We start from the raw sequence: 27,834 nt of genomic DNA, 5'->3' as shown, positions 1-27,834 counted from the left end.
TGGATCAAGTAAATTGATATCGCAAGCTCCTACCCGATGAATTCAGAGTAAAATAATATCGCTGTAGATATCCCCTTCAGCCAAATTTTCCACCTGACTGATTCCCAAATTTTCCCTCAGATTACCCATTAATATCTAAATTAGGTTCTCAGGCCAAAAAGCTTTTATGGGGGCTAATTTTGTTTCTTCGTCTTCATTACATAAATGGCAATAACCTGCGGTTGTTTGTGAAAGACGAGCATTTGAGAGCCCAGGAGTTCTCCATGCATGGTAGCTACGCTTCATTTGCTTGGCATTTTCAATTTGCCCCTGCATGGATTTTCCGATATTCCCTCACGCTCATCTCATCTTCCAGCCCGGAAAAGTAAGAAACATCTCCGAAGCAGTGAGGCTCCGGGCACTGGCCAGCTGGAATTTGCTGAGAACTCGTTTAGATAATTATCTGTGCTTATTCGCAGTCTGCTTCTGTGTTCATCACCAGAGAGCCGTTCTCTGTAACTGTGACTCACTCATGATGAATTGTGTGCCACTTCTCATTGTTTACTTGGCGCTCCGAGTTTCAAAATGTATTTCATTATATCACAATCACTTAGCTGCAAGAACATCAGAGTTGATTTTAGGATGATTTTAAGTGTGATATCACCAAGAAAAAAGGCCCATATGTAAGTACAGTACAATCAATAAGGGTAAAGTTATTGACAAACCAACTATTTGTTAAAAAAGTAAGTACCACAGCTAATCTGTCTTTGCACGGCAGTACCTGTAAGAGTGTTATCCTTGAAGGATAGCTAAAGAGACTCAGGAGAGCCATGGTGCAGCCAGAAGAGATGGACATGCTTGGTTTCTGCTCACCTTACTCGAGAGCAGGAAGCTCATTCCACCACCAGGGGGCCTGAAAAGGCTGGAGATGTGACCAGGTAGCACAGGTGTGGGGGGAGGGGGCAGGTGCCCAGAGATAGCTGGACACAGAGCTCTGGTAGGTGAGTAGGGTCTTATGATATCTTTTGAAGATCTAGTTCAGAAGATGGTTTCCTTTAGCTGCCTGATAGACTAGAAGATGGTTATTTTCTTCATTTGATTTGAGCTGATTAGAATTTGAGTGGCATGGCAGAGCCCAGGGAGTGTGTAGATCAGGCCAACAGCATTTGGGGCCAGTTTTAAATGTTGTATGGATGTGTTTTATATGTTGTGTAGATGCTGTTTTTTATACCGTATGTTTCATAGATGTTCTGTTTTATATGTTGTGTAGGTATTGTGCAGGATTATGGTTCAGCATTCCTCAATATTGATTTAAGGATTAGGATTTATTTTTGCTATCTGTGGAAGATCATGTGACAGATTGGTCAGAAAATAATTCTACAAAGATAGAACAGGACTAGTTGTCAAGAGCTCATGAAGAGGTCAATGTCAATATGTTAAGCCAGCCATACACATCATAAAAGTGAACACTGAAGTCACTATCTGCCCAATTTCTTAATATCAAACTATTACAATATTTTTGTAGGATATTTTAAAATGTTTTTTGCAGATGACTACAGACGTGTTTTGCAATTTTGGACCTCAGTGATGGATAGGGAGCATTGCAGTGTAGGGTTCATAACCACTGGCCAAACTAAAACCAGATGGAACGGTCAGCCAGCCTCTGGCGTTGCTCTGTGAGTGAGAGTCGTGCTGCTATCTGCTCGCAACCCAAAACACGAGTCGGCCTGTGGAAACAACCGCACCTGGAGCAACCCAGGAAGTCAAGTGAGTCAGCGGAGGCGTTGAATTAAGAGTAGCAGCAGACCCCGGGCCCCAGGCCTGGCTGGAGGTCAGGGGATATACGCAGCAGTGGGAAGTTAAGCGCGAGGCTCTTCACTCGAGCCTGAGGAGATGTTCTGCTGGCTGGCTTCTCCCGTCAGCCTTGATTTATTTCACTGGGGCAGCAGAGCATTGTGGGCAATTAACACTCTTCCTTAGGACGGCAGTTTGGAAAGATCTCGCTTGTTTCTGTTTGTATAATTCAGTGAGGTTTGTATAGTGCCATGTGGTCAGTACATACTAGTACATACAGTACAATACATGAAGGATTCTAACGTATGCTACAGTGGTCAACAGTTCAGAATAACGATGGTGACCAAAGATTACTGAATCACACCCTGAAGCAAGCACTGAACCACATATTGATCTGCACACCAGGCACTGAACTGAACACTGAACTACACGGTGAACCATATAATGAACACACTTGAACTGAACACTCAAGAGGCATGATCGTTGGTCCGTTTGTCTTCTCTTTTTCTGAGAATATTTATTCATTTATTTATTGACTTATTTACATATGTATTACAAGAGTTAGCTAAAGAGCTCATTTTCATCCATAGTCCCTGGGCAGGTTAACATAATGGATTCTGATTGAATTAATAGCATTACAGCATGAAGCCATCAGATTAACTTTAGTTCTTTTTCTTATTCTGTGGTAAATGATGTCTCTCATGGATCCTTGGAGACCTACATGCTTCATATTTCCATTGCTTTTAAAAAAATTCACACGATCAAACTCCTGTGTGACAAATAACGTAGGACAAAGGTGCAATCAGTGATATGAACTGTATGTCATGATGTAACCCTGCACTGTGTGTGGCCCAAAGCTTCTGCTTTTCTCTGCCAGAAATACTATTCCAAACAATCACATTCTCAGAAGAAATGACTCCAAAAGTAACCCTGTGATTCCATAGAAGAAACCTATCAAGTTAATGCGTACTTTGTCGGGCAAAATTGTTCTTTCACACTTCAAACCTATGATAGAGGGTTCCATAAAGAACTAAAAATGGTTCTTCTGTGGAGATGGCCAAAGAGACCCTTTTCTCAGAGTGCAGGCTTCAAGAGCCTCAGCTGAGTGTTACACTTAGCAGACACTCAAAGCCTCGTTCAAAGACCCATGTAGTGAGGAAATCCACACCTGCCAATTTACTTGACAATGACACGGGTGAGGGAATGCAATGTCTTGAGCCTGGTTTGTGAAAGCCTCAGTCGACTATAGCAGAAGTGACATTTCTTGCTTTATATTTCCCTGGATAACGTCACGGCGAAGTCATTACCCACCAGAAGTCATCTGTACCGGCGCTGATGTGCGGACTGATTAATATATAAGCCTTCGGAAAACCTGGCGCATTTCCAAAAATCAAACCATTTCAGCGCTCAGCGTTCAGTTTTTAGTGGCTGCGAAAGCTTAGATGTGTCTTCACAGGGGTCCCGGATCGGGGAACGCGGTAAAGCCTTCGAGCAGATGTGGAAGTCGTTGACAGTCGCTGGGCTCCGGTTAACTCGGTGACCGCAAAAATGTGCTGTGTTGGACACAGGTCAAGGAATACCTCGACGAGGACATATGGTATTCAAATCGGTGTTTGGACTTACGGGCAGTTAGGCATGCGAGTTTCTAATTCATCATCGCCAATGATGGTGCGTGACTTTCCGAGCTTCGCAGGAGTTTGGAAATTCCGGGGAGAGCATTACTCTCTCTGTCCTGGGAAAGGTAAACAGGTGAATGCCGTGGAATGCCTGCCATAGCCCGTATTCTCGGAATCACCGCGGAGGGACTCAAAGAGCATGCGGCCGTAACAAAATCCAAATTAAATGAAACATTTGTAAGACATCCACCGAATGCAATGGTTTCTCATGTCTATGAGCATGAGGATTAGGCTGTTGGGGAATTGCATAAGAATTTCAGGGACAGTGTATGGGGTCCTGTATAGGGCCTCTGAGGCCCATAGTCCCAAAGCCTCTCAAAGTACGAGTGCTGATCTGAGATCAGTTTTGCCTTTTAAACTCCTTTGAACACGTACTCTGAGATGATATGATTTTGTGAATGGTTAGATCTTCTTCTAAAAAACAAATTCAAATTGGAATAGATTTAGATTTTCAATTACGGGTCAATATTAGTCAAAGTTTTTTTCAGATCTGCTTTTGTGTAAAATCCTAATCCTAATCCAAAACCATATACAGTACCTGTGTACATGTGAACATGAGTATGTGTGTATATATTTGCGTGTGCTTGCATGCAAATGCGTGTATGCATATCTGCATGTAAGCATGTTGCATATGGTTGTTTAGGTAGGATGTATTATATCATTATATCATTATATTTGGTAGGGTTTGGACATGAATTCAGACATGCTTAACCTGTGGTCCATGGGGGTTTCCCTGCTCTGTGCTAGCTCAGTAGCGTGGGTTGAAAGCGGAGCGATGCTAACAGTGTTCTCCCCCCGTGACAGCGTGCATCGCAGAGACAGAGGCTGTGTGCAGGGACTCCTCTGAGGACCAGCTGCAGCCCTTCAAAGCCCAAACGGAGGGCTTCCTGTGCCGAGGTGAGTGAGCGGGGCAAAGGTTCATCACGCGGGCGTCTCGATGCGTGACCGCGGTCTCGCCACTGTCTGCAGGCGACGTGCTGACAACCTGCCTCCGAGAACATCCGACCGGCTCGAACTTTGTGTGCGCTCAACAGTACCTCCTTGTTGTCACTTCTGGTTACTCCCACCCATTATATATGTGCTACCTTACCACTGTAAAACAGAGCATCTGCCACGTTAGCTAAAGTTAGCAAACCAATACGGGAACAGCTTTCATGCTACTGTCAGGTCATATGAGATTTTCATTTTCATAGCAAACAGTCTTGCGCTTCAACAGTTAACAATTTCCAATAACCTAGTTCACTTTCTAATCATGATATCACAATGTCTATCACAAAGTCATACTTTGTACACGTCAAGCAAGATAGCGCACTCTGCGAAGTCGTGTTTTTCCGAGAGAGCTGACTGTTTGAGCGCTAGCTACGTCCATCTCGAGAGCGGAGGCCAATTTGTTTGGACAAACCGGTAGCCGCGGCGTTGGCCCACACGCTGTTCCTAAGTGCTGTGACTAATGCGGAAGTTATTAAATGTCAAACGTGGGTACTGCGCTTCACCTCGCCGGCAGAACGGGCTCATTTCCTGCAGCGGATCTGCTGAGCTGGAGGGCCGAGGCCACAGATCATCCGCTGCTGTTGTTTCAACAAAAGGCAGAGGTCAGGTCTCTGCAGGGGTTCCACGTTCCACAGGGTATTATGATTTATGGTGTTCATTTTGTATATTGTTGTGTTTTATGGCAGGTTGGAATCCCCGCCATAGCAGATTTATAGATGTCATGTTTAGAGGTTCTGTGAGTGACAAATCTGCTCAAACAATATGAAATTATTCTTATTTATCTGTGCCCTTTTTTTAAATATTCAGTAATTTCGGCCTGTAGCGTAGTGGTTAAGGTAAATGACTGGGACACGCAAGGTTGGTGGTTCTAACCCCGATCCGCACAGCCGTTGGGCCCTTGAGCAAGACCCTTAACGCTGCATTGCTCCAGGAGAGGATTGTCTCCTGCTTAGTCTAATCAACTGTACGTCACTCTGGATAAGAGCGTCTGCCAAATGCCAATAATGTAATTCAGAAGCAAACAGTGTTAAATATTTCTCAGACCAAACAAGAACCCTCAACACTACATCTTACAAGATTTTAAAGGATGTGTTTAGCATTCTGTTACTAAGGTGGCATGTTTACTTAATGCAAGTGAGGTGAGAATGCCACAAACCCATTTCCAATCAATCTGTGAATTACCAGGCATTATACACTACTGAAGAGTGAAAAATAGTCTTTATGCTCTGCACATCAAAACTAAATACAAGGAAAAAGAGTACTTGTTTTTACTTGTATTTAAAATAAGGCACAGGCAATTTCACAGGCAATTGTTGGTATTGCCTGTGAATTAAGCTTCCAGGAGAGTTGTAACATCCATGGCTTGTGCTGTAGGATGATTGAAACACATTCACAGCCCAAAAATTACCATAACACAATGTTTAACAGCATCTATAGAGTTATGTGGCATTTATAGTGTTGGTTGTTTTCAGAATTGTCTTTCTTTGACAAACTTTGGCATTTGAACGGCTAATGAAGACTTCCTGTCCAATCATTGCAGGGGAAAGCCACCTTTAGTCATCCTGTACTTAGTAAGAATGTAGTGCTGGTTAATTGTGTAATACTAGGTGACCCTTGCAATTAAAATTGTCCAGTATATTATGTGATAATACTATGTGATAACCCAACATTTGTCTGTGTGAGCAACAGAAAAATGGGTAGGAAAAGCTGGCCCCTCCATCCCAAGCTGCCTGTAAGGGCCTGGGGTTCTACACAGAGATTTTAACTGCAACTGTGTCCAATTTGTCAAAAAGTAAACACGGCACTGAACCCATATCCCATCTTCATCTACTTCCCCTCCTTGCCCCTCCTCCCTCCTCCCTGCAGCCACCAATCCTAGAGGGGCCAACCCTTGGTTGCCTGCCTGCCCCCTGGCTCCACCCACATACAAGGACAAGCTCCTCCCTCAGGACTCTCTCGCTCGCGCACGAGGAAATCAAATAAACAGATCATGTGACGGGTCCTGGCAGAGCTCTGGATCTGTTTAATGTGTCGGCCCTCAGAGCAGCACTTGATTGATTAGAAGTAGGAACGAGCTCAGGGGGATGATGAATCTATACTCCACACACACACACACACACACACACACACACACACACACACACACGCAGCGCACACACAAACACACATACACGCATACACACAGTGCACACACACACACACACACACAGTGCACAAACAAACACACACAGTGCACACACACACACACAGTGCACACAAAAACACACACAGTGCACATACACACACACACACACACACACACGCAGCGCACACACAAACACTCACACACACAAACACACACACACACAAACACACAAACACACAGAAAGCGCACACACAAACACACACACAGTGCACAAACACACACACAGTGCACACAAAAACACACACAGCACTCACACACACACACAAACACACACACACACACACACATTCAGCTGCTTTCTGTCATGTTTGTGTTTCAACTCCAAGTGTTTATTTCCCTCTTACTGTGACTCACTGAGCTGCCCAACATCTAACATGAAAGGAGCTAGACTCTAGTCTCAGTGCTGGTCTCAGCTCTAGTCTCAGTGCTGGTCTCAGCTCTAGTCTCAGTGCTGGTCTCAGCTCTAGTCTCAGTGCTGGTCTCAGCTCTAGTCTCAGTGCTGGTCTCAGCTCTAATCTCAGTGCTGGTCTCAGCTCTAGTCTCAGTGCTGGTCTCAGCTCTAGTCTCAGTGCTGGTCTCAGCTCTAGTCTCAGTGCTGGTCTCAGCTCTAGTCTCAGTGCTGGTCTCAGCTCTAGTCTCAGTGCTGGTCTCAGCTCTAGTCTCAGCGCTGGTCTCAGCTCTAGTCTCAGTGCTGGTCTCAGCTCTAGTCTCAGTGCTGGTCTCAGCTCTAGTCTCAGCGCTGGTCTCAGCTCTAGTCTCAGTGCTGGTCTCAGCTCTAGTCTCAGTGCTGGTCTCAGCTCTAGTCTCAGTGCTGGTCTCGACTCTAGTCTCAGTGCTGGTCTCAGCTCTAGTCTCAGTGCTGGTCTCAGCTCTAGTCTCAGTGCTGGTCTCAGCTCTAGTCTCAGTGCTGGTCTCAGCTCTAGTCTCAGTGCTGGTCTCAGCTCTAGTCTCAGTGCTGGTCTCGACTCTAGTCTCAGTGCTGGTCTCAGCTCTAGTCTCAGTGCTGGTCTCGACTCTAGTCTCAGTGCTGGTCTCGACTAGTCTCAGTGCTGGTCTCAGCTCTAGTCTCAGTGCTGGTCTCGACTCTAGTCTCAGTGCTGGTCTCGACTCTAGTCTCAGTGCTGGTCTCAGCTCTAGTCTCAGTGCTGGTCTCAGCTCTAGTCTCAGTGCTGGTCTCAGCTCTAGTCTCAGTGCTGGTCTCAGCTCTAGTCTCAGTGCTGGTCTCAGCTCTAGTCTCAGTGCTGGTCTCAGCTCTAGTCTCAGTGCTGGTCTCGACTCTAGTCTCAGTGCTGGTCTCGACTAGTCTCAGTGCTGGTCTCAGCTCTAGTCTCAGTGCTGGTCTCGACTCTAGTCTCAGTGCTGGTCTCGACTCTAGTCTCAGTGCTGGTCTCGACTCTAGTCTCAGTGCTGGTCTCAGCTCTAGTCTCAGTGCTGGTCTCAGCTCTAGTCTCAGCGCTGGTCTCGACTCTAGTCTCAGTGCTGGTCTCAGCTCTAGTCTCAGCGCTGGTCTCGACTCTAGTCTCAGTGCTGGTCTCAGCTCTAGTCTCAGTGCTGGTCTCGACTCTAGTCTCAGTGCTGGTCTCAGCTCTAGTCTCAGTGCTGGTCTCAGCTCTAATCTCAGTGCTGGTCTCGACTCTAGTCACAGTGCTGGTCTCAGCTCTAGTCTCAGTGCTGGTCTCAGTGCTGGTCTCGACTCTAGTCTCAGTGCTGGTCTCAGCTCTAGTCTCAGTGCTGGTCTTGACTCTAGTCTCAGTGCTGGTCTCAGCTCTAATCTCAGTGCTGGTCTCGACTCTAGTCTCAGTGCTGGTCTCAGCTCTAGTCTCAGCGCTGGTCTCGACTCTAGTCTCAGTGCTGGTCTCAGCTCTAGTCTCAGTGCTGGTCTCGACTCTAGTCTCAGTGCTGGTCTCGACTAGTCTCAGTGCTGGTCTCAGCTCTAGTCTCAGTGCTGGTCTCGACTCTAGTCTCAGTGCTGGTCTCGACTCTAGTCTCAGTGCTGGTCTCGACTCTAGTCTCAGTGCTGGTCTCAGCTCTAGTCTCAGTGCTGGTCTCAGCTCTAGTCTCAGCACTGGTCTCGACTCTAGTCTCAGCGCTGGTCTCGACTCTAGTCTCAGTGCTGGTCTCGACTCTAGTCTCAGTGCTGGTCTCAGCTCTAGTCTCAGTGCTGGTCTCAGCTCTAGTCTCAGCGCTGGTCTCGACTCTAGTCTCAGCGCTGGTCTCGACTCTAGTCTCAGTGCTGGTCTCAGCTCTAGTCTCAGTGCTGGTCTCAGCTCTAATCTCAGTGCTGGTCTCGACTCTAGTCTCAGTGCTGGTCTCAGCTCTAGTCTCAGCGCTGGTCTCGACTCTAGTCTCAGTGCTGGTCTCAGCTCTAATCTCAGTGCTGGTCTCGACTCTAGTCTCAGTGCTGGTCTCGACTAGTCTCAGTGCTGGTCTCAGCTCTAGTCTCAGTGCTGGTCTCGACTCTAGTCTCAGTGCTGGTCTCGACTCTAGTCTCAGTGCTGGTCTCGACTCTAGTCTCAGTGCTGGTCTCAGCTCTAGTCTCAGTGCTGGTCTCAGCTCTAGTCTCAGCACTGGTCTCGACTCTAGTCTCAGTGCTGGTCTCGACTCTAGTCTCAGTGCTGGTCTCGACTCTAGTCTCAGTGCTGGTCTCAGCTCTAGTCTCAGTGCTGGTCTCAGCTCTAGTCTCAGCGCTGGTCTCGACTCTAGTCTCAGCGCTGGTCTCGACTCTAGTCTCAGTGCTGGTCTCAGCTCTAGTCTCAGTGCTGGTCTCAGCTCTAATCTCAGTGCTGGTCTCGACTCTAGTCTCAGTGCTGGTCTCAGCTCTAGTCTCAGCGCTGGTCTCGACTCTAGTCTCAGTGCTGGTCTCAGCTCTAGTCTCAGTGCTGGTCTCGACTCTAGTCTCAGTGCTGGTCTCAGCTCTAGTCTCAGTGCTGGTCTCAGCTCTAGTCTCAGTGCTGGTCTCGACTCTAGTCTCAGTGCTGGTCTCAGCTCTAGTCTCAGTGCTGGTCTCAGCTCTAGTCTCAGTGCTGGTCTCGACTCTAGTCTCAGTGCTGATCTCAGCTCTAGTCTCAGCGCTGGTCTCGACTCTAGTCTCAGTGCTGGTCTCAGCTCTAGTCTCAGTGCTGGTCTCGACTCTAGTCTCAGTGCTGGTCTCAGCTCTAGTCTCAGTGCTGGTCTCAGCTCTAATCTCAGTGCTGGTCTCGACTCTAGTCTCAGTGCTGGTCTCAGCTCTAGTCTCAGTGCTGGTCTCAGCTCTAGTCTCAGTGCTGGTCTCGACTCTAGTCTCAGTGCTGGTCTCGACTCTAGTCTCAGTGCTGGTCTCAGCTCTAGTCTCAGTGCTGGTCTCGACTCTAGTCTCAGTGCTGGTCTCAGCTCTAGTCTCAGTGCTGGTCTCAGCTCTAGTCTCAGTGCTGGTCTCGACTCTAGTCTCAGTGCTGGTCTCGACTCTAGTCTCAGTGCTGGTCTCAGCTCTAGTCTCAGTGCTGGTCTCAGCTCTAGTCTCAGCGCTGGTCTCGACTCTAGTCTCAGTGCTGGTCTCAGCTCTAGTCTCAGTGCTGGTCTCGACTCTAGTCTCAGTGCTGGTCTCGACTCTAGTCTCAGTGCTGGTCTCGACTAGTCTCAGTGCTGGTCTCAGCTCTAGTCTCAGTGCTGGTCTCGACTCTAGTCTCAGTGCTGGTCTCAGCTCTAATCTCAGTGCTGGTCTCGACTCTAGTCTCAGTGCTGGTCTCAGCTCTAGTCTCAGTGCTGGTCTCAGCTCTAGTCTCAGTGCTGGTCTCAGCTCTAGTCTCAGTGCTGGTCTCAGCTCTAATCTCAGTGCTGGTCTCAGCTCTAGTCTCAGTGCTGGTCTCAGCTCTAGTCTCAGTGCTGGTCTCGACTCTAGTCTCAGTGCTGGTCTCGACTCTAGTCTCAGTGCTGGTCTCAGCTCTAGTCTCAGCGCTGGTCTCGACTCTAGTCTCAGTGCTGGTCTCAGCTCTAGTCTCAGTGCTGGTCTCGACTCTAGTCTCAGTGCTGGTCTCGACTAGTCTCAGTGCTGGTCTCAGCTCTAGTCTCAGTGCTGGTCTCGACTCTAGTCTCAGTGCTGGTCTCGACTCTAGTCTCAGTGCTGGTCTCGACTCTAGTCTCAGTGCTGGTCTCAGCTCTAGTCTCAGTGCTGGTCTCAGCTCTAGTCTCAGTGCTGGTCTCGACTCTAGTCTCAGTGCTGGTCTCGACTCTAGTCTCAGTGCTGGTCTCAGCTCTAGTCTCAGTGCTGGTCTCAGCTCTAGTCTCAGTGCTGGTCTCGACTCTAGTCTCAGTGCTGGTCTCGACTCTAGTCTCAGTGCTGGTCTCAGCTCTAGTCTCAGTGCTGGTCTCAGCTCTAGTCTCAGCGCTGGTCTCGACTCTAGTCTCAGTGCTGGTCTCAGCTCTAGTCTCAGTGCTGGTCTCGTCTCTAGTCTCAGTGCTGGTCTCAGCTCTAGTCTCAGTGCTGGTCTCAGCTCTAATCTCAGTGCTGGTCTCGACTCTAGTCTCAGTGCTGGTCTCAGCTCTAGTCTCAGCGCTGGTCTCGACTCTAGTCTCAGTGCTGGTCTCAGCTCTAGTCTCAGTGCTGGTCTCGACTCTAGTCTCAGTGCTGGTCTCAGCTCTAGTCTCAGTGCTGGTCTCAACTCTAGTCTCAGTGCTGGTCTCGACTCTAGTCTCAGTGCTGGTCTCAGCTCTAGTCTCAGTGCTGGTCTCAGCTCTAGTCTCAGTGCTGGTCTCGACTCTAGTCTCAGTGCTGGTCTCGACTCTAGTCTCAGTGCTGGTCTCGACTCTAGTCTCAGTGCTGGTCTCAGCTCTAGTCTCAGTGCTGGTCTCAGCTCTAGTCTCAGTGCTGGTCTCGACTCTAGTCTCAGTGCTGGTCTCGACTCTAGTCTCAGTGCTGGTCTCAGCTCTAGTCTCAGTGCTGGTCTCAGCTCTAATCTCAGTGCTGGTCTCGACTCTAGTCTCAGTGCTGGTCTCAGCTCTAGTCTCAGTGCTGGTCTCAGCTCTAGTCTCAGTGCTGGTCTCAGCTCTAGTCTCAGTGCTGGTCTCGACTCTAGTCTCAGTGCTGGTCTCAGCTCTAGTCTCAGTGCTGGTCTCAGCTCTAATCTCAGTGCTGGTCTCGACTCTAGTCTCAGTGCTGGTCTCAGCTCTAGTCTCAGTGCTGGTCTCAGCTCTAGTCTCAGTGCTGGTCTCGACTCTAGTCTCAGTGCTGGTCTCGACTCTAGTCTCAGTGCTGGTCTCAGCTCTAGTCTCAGTGCTGGTCTCAGCTCTAGTCTCAGTGCTGGTTTCGACTCTAGTCTCAGTGCTGGTCTCAGCTCTAGTCTCAATGCTGGTCTCAGCTCTAGTCTCAGTGCTGGTCTCGACTCTAGTCTCAGTGCTGGTCTCAGCTCTAGTCTCAGTGCTGGTCTCGACTCTAGTCTCAGTGCTGGTCTCAGCTCTAATCTCAGTGCTGGTCTCGACTCTAGTCTCAGTGCTGGTCTCAGCTCTAGTCTCAGTGCTGGTCTCAGCTCTAATCTCAGTGCTGGTCTCGACTCTAGTCTCAGTGCTGGTCTCAGCTCTAGTCTCAGTGCTGGTCTCAGCTCTAGTCTCAGTGCTGGTCTCAGCTCTAGTCTCAGTGCTGGTCTCAGCTTTAGTCTCAGTGCTGGTCTCAGCTCTAGTCTCAGTGCTGGTCTCAGCTCTAGTCTCAGTGCTGGTCTCAGCTCTAGTCTCAGTGCTGGTCTCAGCTCTAATCTCAGTGCTGGTCTCAGCTCTAGTCTCAGTGCTGGTCTCAGCTCTAGTCTCAGTGCTGGTCTCAGCTCTAATCTCAGTGCTGGTCTCAGCTCTTGTCTCAGTGCTGGTCTCAGCTCTAGTCTCAGTGCTGGTCTCAGCTCTAATCTCAGTGCTGGTCTCGACTCTAGTCTCAGTGCTGGTCTCAGCTCTAGCCTCAGTGCTGGTCTCAGCTCTAATCTCAGTGCTGGTCTCGACTCTAGTCTCAGTGCTGGTCTCAGCTCTAGTCTCAGTGCTGGTCTCGACTCTAGTCTCAGTGCTGGTCTCAGCTTTAGTCTCAGTGCTGGTCTCAGCTCTAGTCTCAGTGCTGGTCTCAGCTCTAGTCTCAGCGCTAGTCTCAGCGCTAGTCTCAGTTCCAGTTTTAAATGGTTGACATACGGGTAGTCAAACAGTTGAAGACTGGTAGACAAGGCTTCAGATGTGGGTTCATATAGACAACATGGTCATGTCAATTTTCCGTCTGTCTGATCAGTTGTATGTATGGAGCAAGAGCGTGGCTGCAGGATTACAAAGTGCACCGGGACATGGGAGCACAGCTGGTTTGTCTCAGTCAGTCTCTCCCTCCTCATGCATTCTGGGCCTTGATGGGATTTTAATCTTTCACAAATGATTAAAGAGGCAGTACTTTTGGAAGAAAATAACTTACTAAAAGACAGGAATTCAGTTCCATATAACAGTGGAACAGATGTTCCTGTTGGTGCACAATTTTGGTGGCACTCCATGCACTATTGCACTATTAATAGCATGTTAATTATATATTAATAAACACCATTAGCATGTGTTAACGCTATCAATGTTACATTAATTATCAAGCAAATTAGTTTGCATTGTCAGTGGTACAGATGACACGGCTAATACACTGAATTAGTCAGGGCATTGTCTCTTCATTCAGCTGGTGAATTAAAATGCTTTTGAATGGAGAGGAGGCCTGTACATCAGAGGCAGACAAGGGCCTCCTGAACATAACCTGGCAGTTGAAATAAAATGCACTTTGTATCAACGGTCATTGGTGGAGCTTGCAGGCTTGGAGGCGTGCGGTGTAGTCAGTGATTGCAGGTGGGGGGGGGGGATTTCTCTGACCATTATGAATGCAATGTGGCATTCCGTTTTTCCCATACGGATGGCACTCGACCGCCTACAGTATATCACTTATGCCCGGAACCAGCCCTGAGATGAATCATGCATTTTATTTAGTCGTTTATTTAAAACGATGTGACAGCTCTTGTTCTGTACAATGTCACAGGAGGTACACGTCATTCAGACATCACCACTGCACATAATCCGCATCTCTTATGGTTAAATGTAAAAACTTGATGTTAAAACAGCTCATTTCCTTGTAGACTCTACAATTCTTTAAACAGGGCCATTATGGACAAAACAACAAGTAAATGAATGTTTGAAGGAAAGTAGTGCATATTCCTAGCTTGGAAGCATGTTTGCAAAGGTTGTAAAGCCTTGCATTTGAACCCCAACAGGATCCAATGGTGAATGTACTTGATTGATCTGGTGGAATTGAACCTAACAAGAGGACCAGAAGGCGGGGTTCGCACTTTTTAAGATGTTACAATACAGCAGACAAGCTCAGTAAAACATAACAAAGTATTTGAATCCAAAACAATTATGTATTTGACAAAGATCTATTGCATTCACTTTAAATCCAAAGTTTTCAGGATTTTCAGTTGGATAAGATAAACGTATCTGGGATGCCTTGTTGCATTGGGAACTGGATACAGACATAGTGAGCAGAAGCAGAAATATTAAAGATGAAGTGGGTGGAGGCAGAGGGAATATGATGAGTCACAACCCTTTGAATGGCTTAAGATATCATTTGAAATTCCTTGGCTTCTGATCGGACCCTCATTCCGAGCCCTCGCCTCTAATCCCAACGGTGTCTGGCAGGTGCACGCAAAGAATTCCTGTTATTGAGTGACCTCAATATCACCTGCAATCTTACCAGCAGTGAGCGTAAAGGTTGTTCTTTACAATGTCAGTAGTTCTTTAATGTGTAAAATAAATAAAACGAAGTAGCTGTCCGTTGGGATAGTATCATAATGAGATTGGAGCGGGTATCGTTTTGCCTGCTCACACCCATTGGCCTATGCTCCCTCACAAAGGGAGAATTGTCCATACCACATATCTATCCTCCGCCGTTATCAACGCCGTCTGATGACTCTGGCCTGGTTGTCACAGAGAGCCAATATAACGCTCAATCAAATCTAATTACCAAGTGTTAGTCTGACTAATATGCTGAAAGTGTGTGTCACAGAAAGTGTAGGCTTTTTAGGAAAATACGCAAACAGTCGATCTGCAACAAAGTGTTACGCAAGTACACATGGAGCAGGACCAGTGTGTATACCTCCATTTTACAGTAAATTATCCTGTCACATTTATCACATTCACTGATGATGTAGTGTTTTGCTACAGCCATGCTGAACTACAGCTATACTCCAACTGTATGTCGTATATGCAGTGGTCATTTTGAATCAATACATTTTTTGACACTGTTATATTACTTGCAATACAATGTCATGTTATATTTCACACCTACTGTATGACTGGTATGGATGATTTGGTTTTATGACACATTGCTGAAGTTAAGTCTGACCTTTTTTTCCTAGCCAGTTGCAATTGGTGCCATTTAAAAAAAGATGTACGTATGTGCCTAATTGGACCGTTTTTTCTCCCACAGCAAAGACGGAACTGGAGGCGCAGGAGAAGCAGTTGACGAAGACTCATAATGCGTAAGACCAGCTCCGCGAATCCTCGCTTTCTGCACATGTTCGTGCTTTTCCATGCTCATTATGTACAAATGGGTACAGATGCTTGTAGCTATGAAGTAGACTTGTAGTTCAGGGCAGGATTCGCTGTGTAGCTGAGAGCTGAGTACACTAGCACACAGACAGTAAATCTCTGCAGGTGCAGATGCCTCCCTGTGTTTCTGGCCCTTCACGCCTTCTGGGCCAGCTCGCTTCACAGAAAGGTTCTGACCGCACAAGGCCCGGCCGGCCCGGCTAAGTTTAGAGCGGCGTTCCGGGACTCACCTCTGTGTTTATCTAGCTGGAGCGAGCAGACGGTGACGTCTCCCATCTTTCCGTTCGCGCTCACCAGGAACGCGTTCCCTGGAACACAAAACAATGAGTTCATCTCCGAACAACAGCCTTCCGGGGCAAAAAAGCGAGGAGGAGATTCAGCGCTTTCAGAAGGAGGAGGCTGTCTCTCCTCCCCGCTCCTCTTCTACTGAACATAGCAATTTACAGGGAGGGGGGGCAGGGGGACATGTCCCCTGTACTTTTACAGATGGCTGTAACATTAACTTAGCACAAAGTACCCCCTGCCCACTGTCACCATACCCCTGCGTCCTCCCCACATCTGACACTGAGATTACGCCCCTGCTCCTGAACGGGAACATGTAATCACACCTCAGTGCTATTTTAGCTCCATGTGGCTCTTTCAATCTGCACTGTGTTTGTACTGGTTCTGATCAATTAACTTTAGTTTAGTTTAGTTTATTGTTCTTTAAACAGTGACAATGTAAACTGAAAATTAAAATGGCACCAGAATTAACTTCAAGCTAATTTACATCTGCTCTCCCTTTAAAGGAAGTCTGTTGTGGTTCATTGTTGTGAAGCTATTGATTAAAATCTAACAGTCTGGGGTACTCTAATAGTGTGGGTGCCAAACGCTAACTGTAACCATCTACGGTAAAACCCTAGGGTATGAAGTTCAGTCATGATTTACATACCTGTATGAATAATATCCCAGATTTGTCTTGTTTGTCTGAGACAATATCATAAAGTCTGTGTCTAAATAAATATCAGTGTCTGTGTGAGAAAAACAAGCCGATTAGTAACCTGATCAGGGCGGATCTGATAGGGATTCAGGGGGACTTTTCAATCCAAAGCTCTGATTCATTAATCGTGCTCCGGTAGATTGTTCCAGCATGGCTTCATGCCACACTGATGTCATCTAGAAGGTAATTGTACAGTATATATGCAAGGATCTGTAATGTGTACTTTGGGAAGTTACTTCAGGAAGTTGAAAAAGTTCAACACTAATGGTGTTTAAATTCCCAAATGGTTACTAGTCTGTATTATGTGTGATGGATTATTATCTTAAAGGCGACATTTGTAACATACACTCACTGAGCACTTTATTAGGAACATTTATTATTACATTACTACACCTACTTATTCATATTATTGTCTAATCAGCCAATTGTGTGTTAATGAGGGACGTCAGAGGAGAATGGCCAGACTGGTCAAAGCTGACAGTAAGGTGACAGTAACGCAAATAACCACACATTAAAACAGTGGTATGCAGGAGGGCATCTCTGAACATACAACGCATCATAACTCTAAGTGGATAGGCTACAGCAGTAGAAGTCTAAAAAATAATTCTAATTAAGTGCCTAATAAAGTGCTGTATTTTGGTTCACTCTAATATTATCAAGCTTACAGAAAAGATGCTTCTCAAAGTTCTGTATGTAATTGTGTGAAAGTGTTTCCATGGTATTAATTTCATCATTAGCAATGCAGACAGTCCTAAAAGCAGGACGTATTCCCCCCTGCAAGAAAGTCCCTTTCTCCATCATATACTTTCTCCATCATATACTTTCTCCTTCATACCTTTCTGGCAAACTGTTTGTGTGCAATACAGAGTGAAGCACGGAACAATTGTATTCCTTTTCACTTTTCTATAATGTTTTGCACACTATAAAAAGCTATGTCTGTTTTAGCATCAGACTTGTTTTACCATAGTGGTGCTGCAGACAGCAATAGCTGCACATACAGTAGTGATACAGATCATTTATGGAAGGGCCCACGTCTCACCAAGCCATGCTACGCGGTGCCCATGTAAGGCTCGGATTCTGTGCTACAGCAGCGTATCAGTTTGTGAGTTTTGACCAGCCTTCTTCTTCAAGACTTTAAAATCAACAATCAGAAATAACAAAGTCATTAACATTTTCTGAGTGCAATGGGTTCTGACAGTACGTCATAACATGTAAAACCATTTAATTGGGTTATGGAAGAATGCATTAACAATAGCAGTAAAACATGATCCAATGCTTGGAGTTATGCTTTCCCAGAAATTCAGCAAAGCAATGTGTCATCCAACAAACTTTCCATCATATAGTACCTGGACAATCCTGCATCGATGATGATAGCCTTACAAGAACACACACTAATCTAGTTAGGATTATTATTTTTACATGGACTGTACGTAGACTTTAAATAAATTTGATCTCATCAAATGTGATATCACATATCGGCATATTTGATATGGATATGTTGTTTTCCCTCTGTTTTCAGGTTCTTGGACTTAACAGTGTTCTACTCTGTGAAAGCCAAGATGGGGGAGAAGGAGGTCTCGCCCGGTTGTTTTTTCTCAGTATGGCATGAGTTCTCCACCCATTTCAAAGACACCTGGAAAAAGGAGAATAAAATCATTTTACAAGAGAGGTAAGTGTGATCTACAGACTGAAACAACCATGTTTTCAACATTCCCAGGAACAGGCCTTCACTTTTTACTTTTAATAAAGAAATAAATAACTATTTTTATTACTCTACTTATGCAATGACTGGCTTCCTACACTGTAGAAGAATGTTTATTTTTACCCTACAATTTGCCTTTATTCTTTTATGTTGGACCAGGACAACAATTTTAGTTACATGAATTTGGTAATTTTTTTGAAAGTAATTTATTTCCCTGGATTTTGTAGCTGGACAGAAGAATATTAGTTACTACAATTTATATATGGTTGCTCTGCCAACATAATAGGTTTGTCATCAAAGCTTAGCATTTTAAATCCACAGAACCTTTGAAAGTTGAGCAAACTCAAAAGTGCTATATATGTAAGTTATGTAAAAAAAAAAAAAAACAGAACCAAGCATTTTTTACAACGCAATGTCATGTAACACACAAATATATTCTCCACAGAAACTAAAATTACTTTTACCAAACTGGCCTCAGGTTTCTTTAAAATAAGTGCTTGTGCTCCTCATAGCATTTAGCATTTGCACAGAACTCCACACAAACTGAAATACCCATTTAATATCCCCGAAATACCCCCTCACCTCTGTCAAAGACATATCCGGAGTACAAACAATAGAATGAATAAATCAACCGTAATTGTTAAAAATGATACCTTCATTGCTATCCAGGGACTTTGGGCCTGTTGAAGGAATGCTGCAGAAGGCATTCCTTTGCGAGTGGCGATCAGTGCGATCAGAACGCCGGCTCGGGTGAAGTGTGTTGCACCTCGCGCTCTCACCCCCTGTGGAATGACACAGAGAGGGCCATTGTTGTGACAACCGAACATGGGGGGGGGGCGACATTCCAGAAATTAGCCTCTGCTCCTGAGAACTCCAGCACAATGCCAGCTGAAAGGAAGACGTTTCTCTTTTTCGGCTGAGGTTTAGCCTAATTAATGTTGGGGCGGGGAGTATTTACCTCCCTCAAAATAATGTACTCATAGTTTGTGTCAATATGTCTGTAGCAGGCACGCACCTTCGTAGACTTGTATATTGGCAGTTTACTTCGCTCTCAAATCTGGCTTCCAATACAGAAGTGACTGCAAATTGATTGTGACTGCGGCCGGTTGTTTCCAAAGTGGATCGAGATTAAAATGAAAAGTTTTTTAATTCTCACCAGACCACAGTAAAGGCAACGGCGGCATGGGTGGATGTCGAGCCTCCGCTGCTCATGTTCTGCCTCTAGAGTTCAGGCTTATCTCTCACCACAAATTTCCCATAACACAGGCCATGTGTATAATATTAGATCCTATCTGCCTCATTAAAATTCATGGAAAAGCATAGAGCCGGCCAAATGAACCGAATCTGTTTTTTAACCCCGAGTAATGAAAAAAAGCCGAGGCTGTTTCACAGAGCACTCCCTGTGGTACGATGAGGGTTTCAGATAATGATTTAAAAGTCAACAAATACAAATTAGCCCATACCACTGAAGGCTGATAAGGGCAAAGACTTATTTACTTGAAATCTACACCAATCCTTCAGTTGTAGCTGCTTGGATTGGGGGGGGGGGGAAAGATGTAAAATTAATTTTGTTTTTTTGACCTTTTACCTGTCATCGTTCAGACTGTCTGTGTCAACCGCCAGCAGGTTTCCATAGTCTCAAAGTAGGAGAACATAGGATGGTCATCACTGATAAAACAGGGATAAAGGAGTGAGTCTACAGGGCACAGAAATCAGGTGGCATGGTGAAAATTTACTCATAGGTCTCTCAATCCCTATGTTTGATAAATAAGTTAAATGAAATGAAACAAAATGGTGCTTTCCTATTTTAAGCTATGTCTTCAGTCAACCTCATTTTGACAGCAGGATACACTTAGTGATACTTTAATTCTTTAGTTCAGAATGTCTCTGATTAGGATAATAAAATAAATGTATTTTTAATAAAAAATATGAATATCTTAAACTGGATTACCTGCCATTGCATTTCATGTTACACTTTTTCTGTTGTCAAAGTCTCCTTTCAGATTTTGTCCATATAATTGACATTGTTTCCATAGTTTCATATGTGCCCTTTATTGTGATCGATACATCTTAGCGTAAAATAAAATGTGATAGATTTATTATGATTGCTTTATAGATGTGTGCACAGCTCTGGTTTTAATCGTTGATTTTAAAGTAAAATCAAAACTAGCATGCAGCTAAACCCATGACTCTCCAGAACAAAAAGAAAAAACAAAATACTTAAAGTAACTCCAAAGACCCAGATGGCTCAGTTATGTATTATTCAAAAAATAATGTTTCATTTTAGTTGGAACTATTTCCTATGCTGCTTGCAAGCTGAGAAAGAAAGAAGTATTAGTACAATGCAAACCTGCTTTTTGGAATTACTTGGGGGGAAAAAAATAAAAATAAAAAGATTTTCTTTTGACCACAACTCACTGAATGCCCAGATACCAGCACAGACTGAGCCGACAGAAACCTTTATAAGCTTATTCCTTCACTGTACACAAACTGTCTTGGGCAATAGTAAATACACCCTACAAATGAAATAATATCAAAATCCCCAGAAGGGGAACTATCTCTTTAATCAAGAGATTTGTGATCTGCATCTCACTGCGCCAAAGGAATCTTTCCATGCTTTTTTTCCTCTGCTAAACAGTTGGGAATTCAACCTCTCAGTTGGACCCAAGAGCAATTTATGTGTTTATTTTTACTTAGCCAGGTAAATCAGCTAAGAACTCAGTTCTCTGTTGCAGTGAGGACATTGGGAATCAAAGTGGATAGGGAATGCAAGGGATTGATTAAGTAGGCAGATGTAAGGAACCAATTATATGGGAATTTTACCTCAGTTTCATGTCTCATCAAAGGACAGCACCTTCTACAATATACTCTCCCCATCACTGTTTTGGGACACTAGAAGGTTTAAAAAAAAAAAAAAATATATATATATATATATATATAGAGGGAAAAGTGCCCCCTACTCTCTCAGTAACACCTCTTCTAGTAGCAACTTTGTTTTCCCAGGAGATTGCACAAGTACTAATCAAGCTGACACCTCCTTTACAGTAGCAATTAGCCATGGCATGGGTGGCTGCTTAGTTTTAGCAAGTAGTTATGAGAAGGATACAGGGTGGCATGGCTGCTTAGTTTTAGCAGTTAGCTATGACAAAGGTAGAGGGTAGAATGGGTGCTTAGCTTTAGCAGTTAGCTATGACAAGGGTACAGGGTGGTATAGCTGCTTAGCTTCAGCAGTTAGCTATGACAAGGGTACAGGGTGGTATAGCTGCTTAGCTTCAGCAGTTAGCTATGACAAGGGTACAGGGTGGTATGGCTGCTTAGCTTCGGCAGTTAGCTAGACAAAGGTAGAGGGTAGAATGGGTGCTTAGCTTTAGCAGTTAGCTATGAGATGGGCACAGAGTGGTATAGCTGCTTAGCTTCAGCAGTTAGCCATGAGATGGGCACAGAGTGGTATTGCTGCTTAACTTCAGCAGTTAGCTATGAAAAGGGCACAGAGTGGTATGGCTGCTTAGCTTTAGCAGCTAGCTATGACAAGGTTAGGGGGTAGAATGGATGCTTAGCTTCAGCAGTTAGCTATGACAAGGGTACAGGGTGGTATAGCGGTGAATGACCAGTTTTGTGATCAGAAGAGCATACCCTCAGTGGAGAGACCAGGATCTCCAGGTGCTGCTTTTCTAAAATGCAGTCATAACTACAGTAGCAGTAATGATAATCATGCAGAAATTAAAAATGATTTGAATAGCTGTCACACACACAGTGTGCACAGTAAGTCCTTTCTCATGGTGGTGCTGTTGTCCAGCTGTGTTTGCAGGCCCTCAGGCTAAGCTCAGTTATAATGCAGTCAACTTTGTACTTCCAAGCTGCTTATCACATCAAAGACATACAAACAGCTGTTAATGTGTCCTGTCCTTCTCTATCAGTCTCGAAAGTGCTCTGAATGTACAATGCTCTGAGTTTTGCGATGATGTGAATTTTTTTTTCGGCTTAACTGTTGGGAAATTGTGTGGGATCCGCTGGGATTGACTTTAAAGGCGACCGTTAGGAATATAGCCCTGAGTGATTTATCTCACGGACTGGTGCTGCATACCAAGAGCGCTGGCGTTCAGGGTGTGGACGAGAATGAATGGAAATGGCGTGAGCTGCTCGATCCGTCTTCTTCTCTCTGCTGTCTCCCCTGTCCACTGCCGTTCGCTCGGCGCCAAGTCTGTGATTGTTCCCGTTACGTTTTTACAGCTGGAAGTTCCCTGGTATGTGTCAGAAGTCCGATTCCTGCTTGTGTTAATTATGACAAGAGAGAATGTTCCGGGGCCCGGTCTGGCTGGCCTGACTCAGAACCATGCCATATTTGGGCCTGGCCCGTAGCCTTGGATCCGTGCCGACGGGCTTCAGGATGCGAACCTATGACCTTCCGGAGCCAAGCAGACTACAGCGATGTAATTTAGTGTGTGTGTGTGTGTGGGGGTTGGGGGGGAGCGGGGGGTGATCTGTGTAGAGGGGGAGGGAAGGGGTGGGTGGTCAGCCCTCTGTTGTGGTCAGACTTTGATAGGGGTGTAGATGTGCTTTCACTGACAGCCTGGTCATGCTACTGGCTACTGAGTCTACTGGCTGATGGTAGTAAAAGGCTGGTCATTCTGTCCCGTGTAAACATGCCAGGGCCACGCGTGATCTAGAGAGCACACGCTCAGAGGCTCGGCCCATTTCCATGTTATATTTCCTCATTTGGACAGGGATGTATATTCTGTGTTGTAACCGTATTTAGAGTATGGGTGGTAGTCTTAACCATTCTTAGGGTTCCAGTGTATACTCAAAAGAAGCAGAACAGGTTGTTTCGAACAAGAGATCGACAAAAAGCAGTGTTTGTGTGTTTGTGTGTGCAAGCCCCCAGTGTAAACTGTTCACGAGCAGTTTGCAAGTTCACAGACATCCCTCTGCCTGTAATTGGTCCATCCAAATAGCAGACGGTTGGTTGTGTCATGTCATGTCATGACCGCCTAGTGGCTGTCAACTGTATTTTCCTGTTCATCCATCACTGTACTGTGCAGGGTCGTGTCTAGATGGGACTGGAGATTTTATGTAGTGTCCTATCCGACAGGCCTGTTGTTTACACGTCATAGAAGTTCTGTGATTGCAATTGCGGTTGGAACAAAAACCAACATACACAGGGGAACCCCAGAACCGAGTTTGGGAACCACTGCGCTACGCCACCTGTTTTCACAAATTATTTTACCTGTTTGGTTCTGATAATAAGCTAATTTGTGAAATCCGGTGGTGTAGCGCACGGTCAAAGTAAACGCCTGCAGACACGGACATGGAGTTCAGTAGCGCTGAGTGTCCTATCCGACAGGCTTGTTGTTTTCACACGTCACAGAATTTCTAAGGTGGGTCTCCATACGTATGGGAGTATGAACCATGCGAAACATCCCCTCGCTCGCTAGCCCCAAAGCTCTTATTCAAATCCGTTGGCTCTTCGGGAAAAGTGAAGGGATCAAAGCTGTAGTTCGGAAGAACGCTCCGGAAGCCCGGATTTGTTTGGCAGCGGAATGCGGGCCGGAAGTCCGTCCGCGTGAGAAGCTACAGATCTCCGCTGAGGCCTCTGAGCCCGAACGGAAGAGATCAGGGCTAATTTACCGACTCGCCGCTGTCTGAGCGCGTGCGAGCGCAGAGATTAGGAGCCCCTGTCAGGTTTACTTAAAGAGTGTGAAGGTCACACAGGGTTTGGTCTGGCCCATTGCGGGAGGGCTGTTACTGTATACAAACCAGCCGAGCGTTAGAGGGGAGCACTGTAAACAAGCTCCGGAGAGAGGAGGGGGTAACGCCTACTCACCACCCCAGCCTCGCGGAACCAGACCCATCCCATATCATGCCTTTTTATTCACAATGCAGTTTACAATCATTTACTAAAAAAGAAAAGAACATTGTATTCTTAAATTTACAAAGGTAATTTAAATATCATGCTTGTATTTAATGTATCAATTTTCTTATTTTTGAAATTAATGAACCAAACAACTATTCTATTAGAATTTTGGAATATTTTAATGTACAGATGGACAGAGTAATTCATTTGCACATTATTAATTTAATATGTATCCAAATAAGGACTGCCAAACCCTGTTCCTGTGGATCTGTTTTGAAGGTTTTCACTCCAACCCTAACAAAGCATCCCTCGTTCAACAGATAGTGATCTCGTTGGGCTGGTGATTAGTAGAATCAAGTGTGCCAAATTAGTATTAAGATGAAGAGCTACTCATCAGGAAGAGGGTTGAGCAGCCCTGAAATAAAGTTGCATCTCCCTTGAAATAAGAGTCCTGTTGGTGTTAACATATGCCTCAGGTATTTGATTTGTTAATATGGTCAGTAGGTGTGTCATCCTCATGACCTTAATAAAAGCTCTGAACCATATTTGTAGCCTGTGTAGTTTTGGAGATATTGAGCATTATTTGATACTAGTGAAAATGGGTGAAATTGGCTTATTTTGCCCCGGGTAGGAAGACGTTAAAGGCTTTCACCGGTGTGGTTCATGGTGTTGTAATCATGCACAGGTGTAAGTGATGGGGGAGTGTGATTGGTGATCATGCATGGGTGTAGATGATGGGGAAACGTGATTGGCGATTGGTAATCAGAACAGGTGTAAGTGATGGGGAAATGTGATTGGTGATCAGAACAGGTGTAAAGGAAGGGGGAGTGTGATTGGTGATCAGTACAGGTGTAAGTGATGGGGGAGTGTGATTGGTGATCAGTACAGGTGTGTGTGATGGGGGAGTGTGATTGGTGATCAGTACAGGTATAGATGAAGGTGGCAGTGGGGGTTGAACTAATTTGCTGGTGAAAAGGCTGAGGTGTGGGTGTTAGAATAGTATAGGATAGGTACAGGGAGTGAGTGGGAACTGCAGAATCCCGGACACATGTTGCTGGGCAAGCAAATTCAGCCGAGTTTTGCAGTCTGCATTTTATGCTTTTGCAATTGGCATGAGCATTTCTTGCATTTGCAATTGTCCTTAGATGAATCTGAACATCTGTTGAAAATGCTGCTAAAAATTATTGCAGTTATTTTGTATGTGGTCAGCATGTGATCGATTTAGCAACATTATTGTACAATGCCTTTGACCACTGAAGCGGTGAAACAAAATGGTTTCCGATTCCAAGCCAAGTCTCTGGGTGTTACCGAGTCGCACGGTACTGCTCTAAGGTTTCAGGTCCTTTTGCTTACTCCACCAGCAACGTATCATCAGTAGGTGTAACACAAGGAGTCTGGCTTCTTGCTTCCAATAATGTGTTACTTGTAGCTTGCTTGTGCTACAAGTGATGCTTGAAAATGCCCTCATCTGGAGGCATTAGCATGTGCTATCAGGGCACATCTGGTCTCAATCACCCCCACCCCTGCCCAAAGAGGCTTCCCATTGAATGTACAGTCCATTTCACTATTGCTCTATGCCAGGTGTCAGCAACCCTGGTCCTGGAGAGCCACGGGGTGTGCTAGCTTTTGTTGTTACTCAGCACTGAATCGATCAATTAAAGCAGTTGATTACTCTGTTACCTGGCCTCACCTGGTTTCTTGGGTATGAATCAGTTGCTGGTATTAAGGCGAAAACAAAAACCAGCACACCCTGCGGCTCTCCAGGACCAGGGTTGCTGACCCCTGCCCTATGCTGTCACTGTTTGATATGGATTATGACCAGCTAAGTATACTCAAATAAAGTGACAGTGGAGGTACATTTTTGTTCCTCAAGGATCAAATTTCCCAGATGTTCCCTATGGGTACAAATGAATACATTTTCTAAGCAAAAACAGGTATAAATTAATTGTATGTTGCTGGCTAGGGGTACACTTGTATGTATATATAGGGTACCACGCCAGCAACTTTCCAAACCTTCATTTCTAAGAGTATAGTTCTGCCTCAATTCTCTGAAACCTTCCTCCAGCAGTACTTGCGTGTTGTGACCCAATCGCAAGCAGTTGCTAAAACAAGCCAAAGGAGAGAGAAAGTAAAATGGCGGCTCTGTTTCAGGCTGAAATCTGCGGAGGAGTCTTTCAGACAGGCCAGAGAGAAGCCCTCCTACAGCGTCAAACCCAAACAGGCCTCTGGAATGGCAAGTGTGCTCTTATCTTCCCCGTATTCACGGATATTAAATGAGGGATATAATATTCTGTATGACTATGATTTTAGCTGATAAGCATGAAGTAAGCATGCATGAGCAAACTCCTGGAATACCATATGTATGTAACATAAACCTAATATCAATGCTGTTATCATCAAGCTAATTTCTTTGCAGAAAGCCAAGCTGGGTCCGAAGATATGAACAACCGGATGTTCACATCATAAGCCTTAAAGACGGAATATGAAGGAAGGAAAAACGTGTGGCATCAAGATAATCAAGTGAATTCTCATTCTGCTTCTGAGACTGAATTCAAAAACACATTCTGCTGCTTCTTTTTTCATTTTAATACAAATATTCCTCATGGCCTTCACATGATAACCCTGAGAACATACGAAATACATTCAATCTGTGTGTAGATCAAACTTGACTGTTGACTGCCCCCCTCCCAAAAAAAACTGTCCCTCATATTGACAAGAATGTAAAATTGTATACGTATGCATTTTTTCATTGACACAGTGGATGTAGGTCAGTATATGTAGCGGTGTCTAAACATCATTAAATCCCACCTGTTACCCCTCACTCACTGTCAGTGCTCCAGTGTGTTCATTCTGAACCTATGCTGCCATTATCACCATGACTACTGTACTACAGTGCTTCTATCATCGCCATGACTACTGTACCGCAGTGCTTCCATCATCGCCATGACTACTGTACAGCAGTGCTGTCATCATTGCCATGACTACTGTACCGCAGTGCTTCCATCATCGCCATGACTACTGTACCACAGTGCTGTCATCATTGCCATGACTACTGTACAACAGCACTGTTCTTACGCATACATATTTAGCATTAGCATTAGCATTTACTTTCTCACAGTTTATGTCAATATGTAGCCCATCAGAAATCATTGACACGTTCATATATGGAAATGTATGCATACTGTATATTACTTGGAAAATGACATTTAAATTTTAAAGTTGCATTGTTTTTTTGTTGTTCATTTTAATAACAGATGTTACCCCTGATGGTTTTCAACTGTATTAAGGGCCCTGTTTCCTTGCTTGGTGCAGACTCATTGCCAATTGCTGCCGAGCACTATCCTGTGTTGTCTCTCTAGTGCACAGGTGTCAAACTCCAGTCCTGGAGGGCCGTAGTGTCTGCTGGTTTTTGGGGTGTTCTGGGTTCATTCAAGTTATTGATTGGTTAAAGTATCCACACGCCTTGTTCTCAAGGCCTTCATTGGCCTTCATTGGCCTTAATTGGCAGCTGATTGAAAGGAAACCACAAAAACCTGCAGACACTGCGGCCCCCTGGGGATTCAGTTTGACACCCCTGCTCTAGTGTGTAGACTTCAGCAGAAAACAATTACAAGAGGGCATCATGTGATCTTAAATATGCAAAAGAAAACGGTATGATTATAATGGCTAATATAAGTATGGCTAATGTAAAATATATACATACATATAGAATATTACATTTGGAAGCTGGCATATTTTCTCAATTTTATTTTCAAATATGTTTGAATATATATTTAATATTTAATGCCAAGCCATTTATTTACATTAATTTTTGTAATGATAATCTAATGAGCTTAAAAATGACATATTTCCATCTAATTATTGGTTCTTAAGTGCCTCAAAGTAGCTCCATAGAGCAGGCACAACAGACAGAAACAAATGCAACAGCATACTCACAGAACTGGATGGACTATACTGCAATGCTTGTTCAATATGACACTTTTTTGGAATTTGGGATGTCTGAAGTAGTCTGTATATTTGTACAGTACTGTAACTGATCATTACATGACTATATCTTGTGATGTTTTGCAATGTCTTGATAATATATTTTATTTCTATATATTTCTG

The 27,834-nt window shown here is 44.9% G+C and overlaps 1 protein-coding gene across 1 annotated transcript in view; it reads left to right on the top strand.

Annotated features, from left to right (window-relative positions):
- LOC133118591 (formin-2-like) overlaps positions 1-26,548 on the top strand; it is a 61,027-nt gene extending 34,479 nt beyond the window's left edge. The window contains exons 14-18 of the mRNA XM_061228699.1: positions 4,254-4,346; positions 15,074-15,125; positions 17,694-17,843; positions 25,879-25,960; positions 26,144-26,548. Coding sequence (XP_061084683.1) covers positions 4,254-4,346; positions 15,074-15,125; positions 17,694-17,843; positions 25,879-25,960; positions 26,144-26,170 — 404 coding nt within the window. The 3' untranslated portion in view covers positions 26,171-26,548. The remainder of the gene's footprint in view (positions 1-4,253; positions 4,347-15,073; positions 15,126-17,693; positions 17,844-25,878; positions 25,961-26,143) is intronic.
- The last annotated feature ends 1,286 nt before the right edge of the window (positions 26,549-27,834 follow it).

Source organism: Conger conger, chromosome 18 (assembly GCF_963514075.1).
Source record: "Conger conger chromosome 18, fConCon1.1, whole genome shotgun sequence".
In the NCBI taxonomy this organism is placed as follows: domain Eukaryota; kingdom Metazoa; phylum Chordata; class Actinopteri; order Anguilliformes; family Congridae; genus Conger; species Conger conger.
Note: the sequence above shows the minus strand (reverse complement) of the source record. Positions and strands in the feature narration are given on the sequence as shown.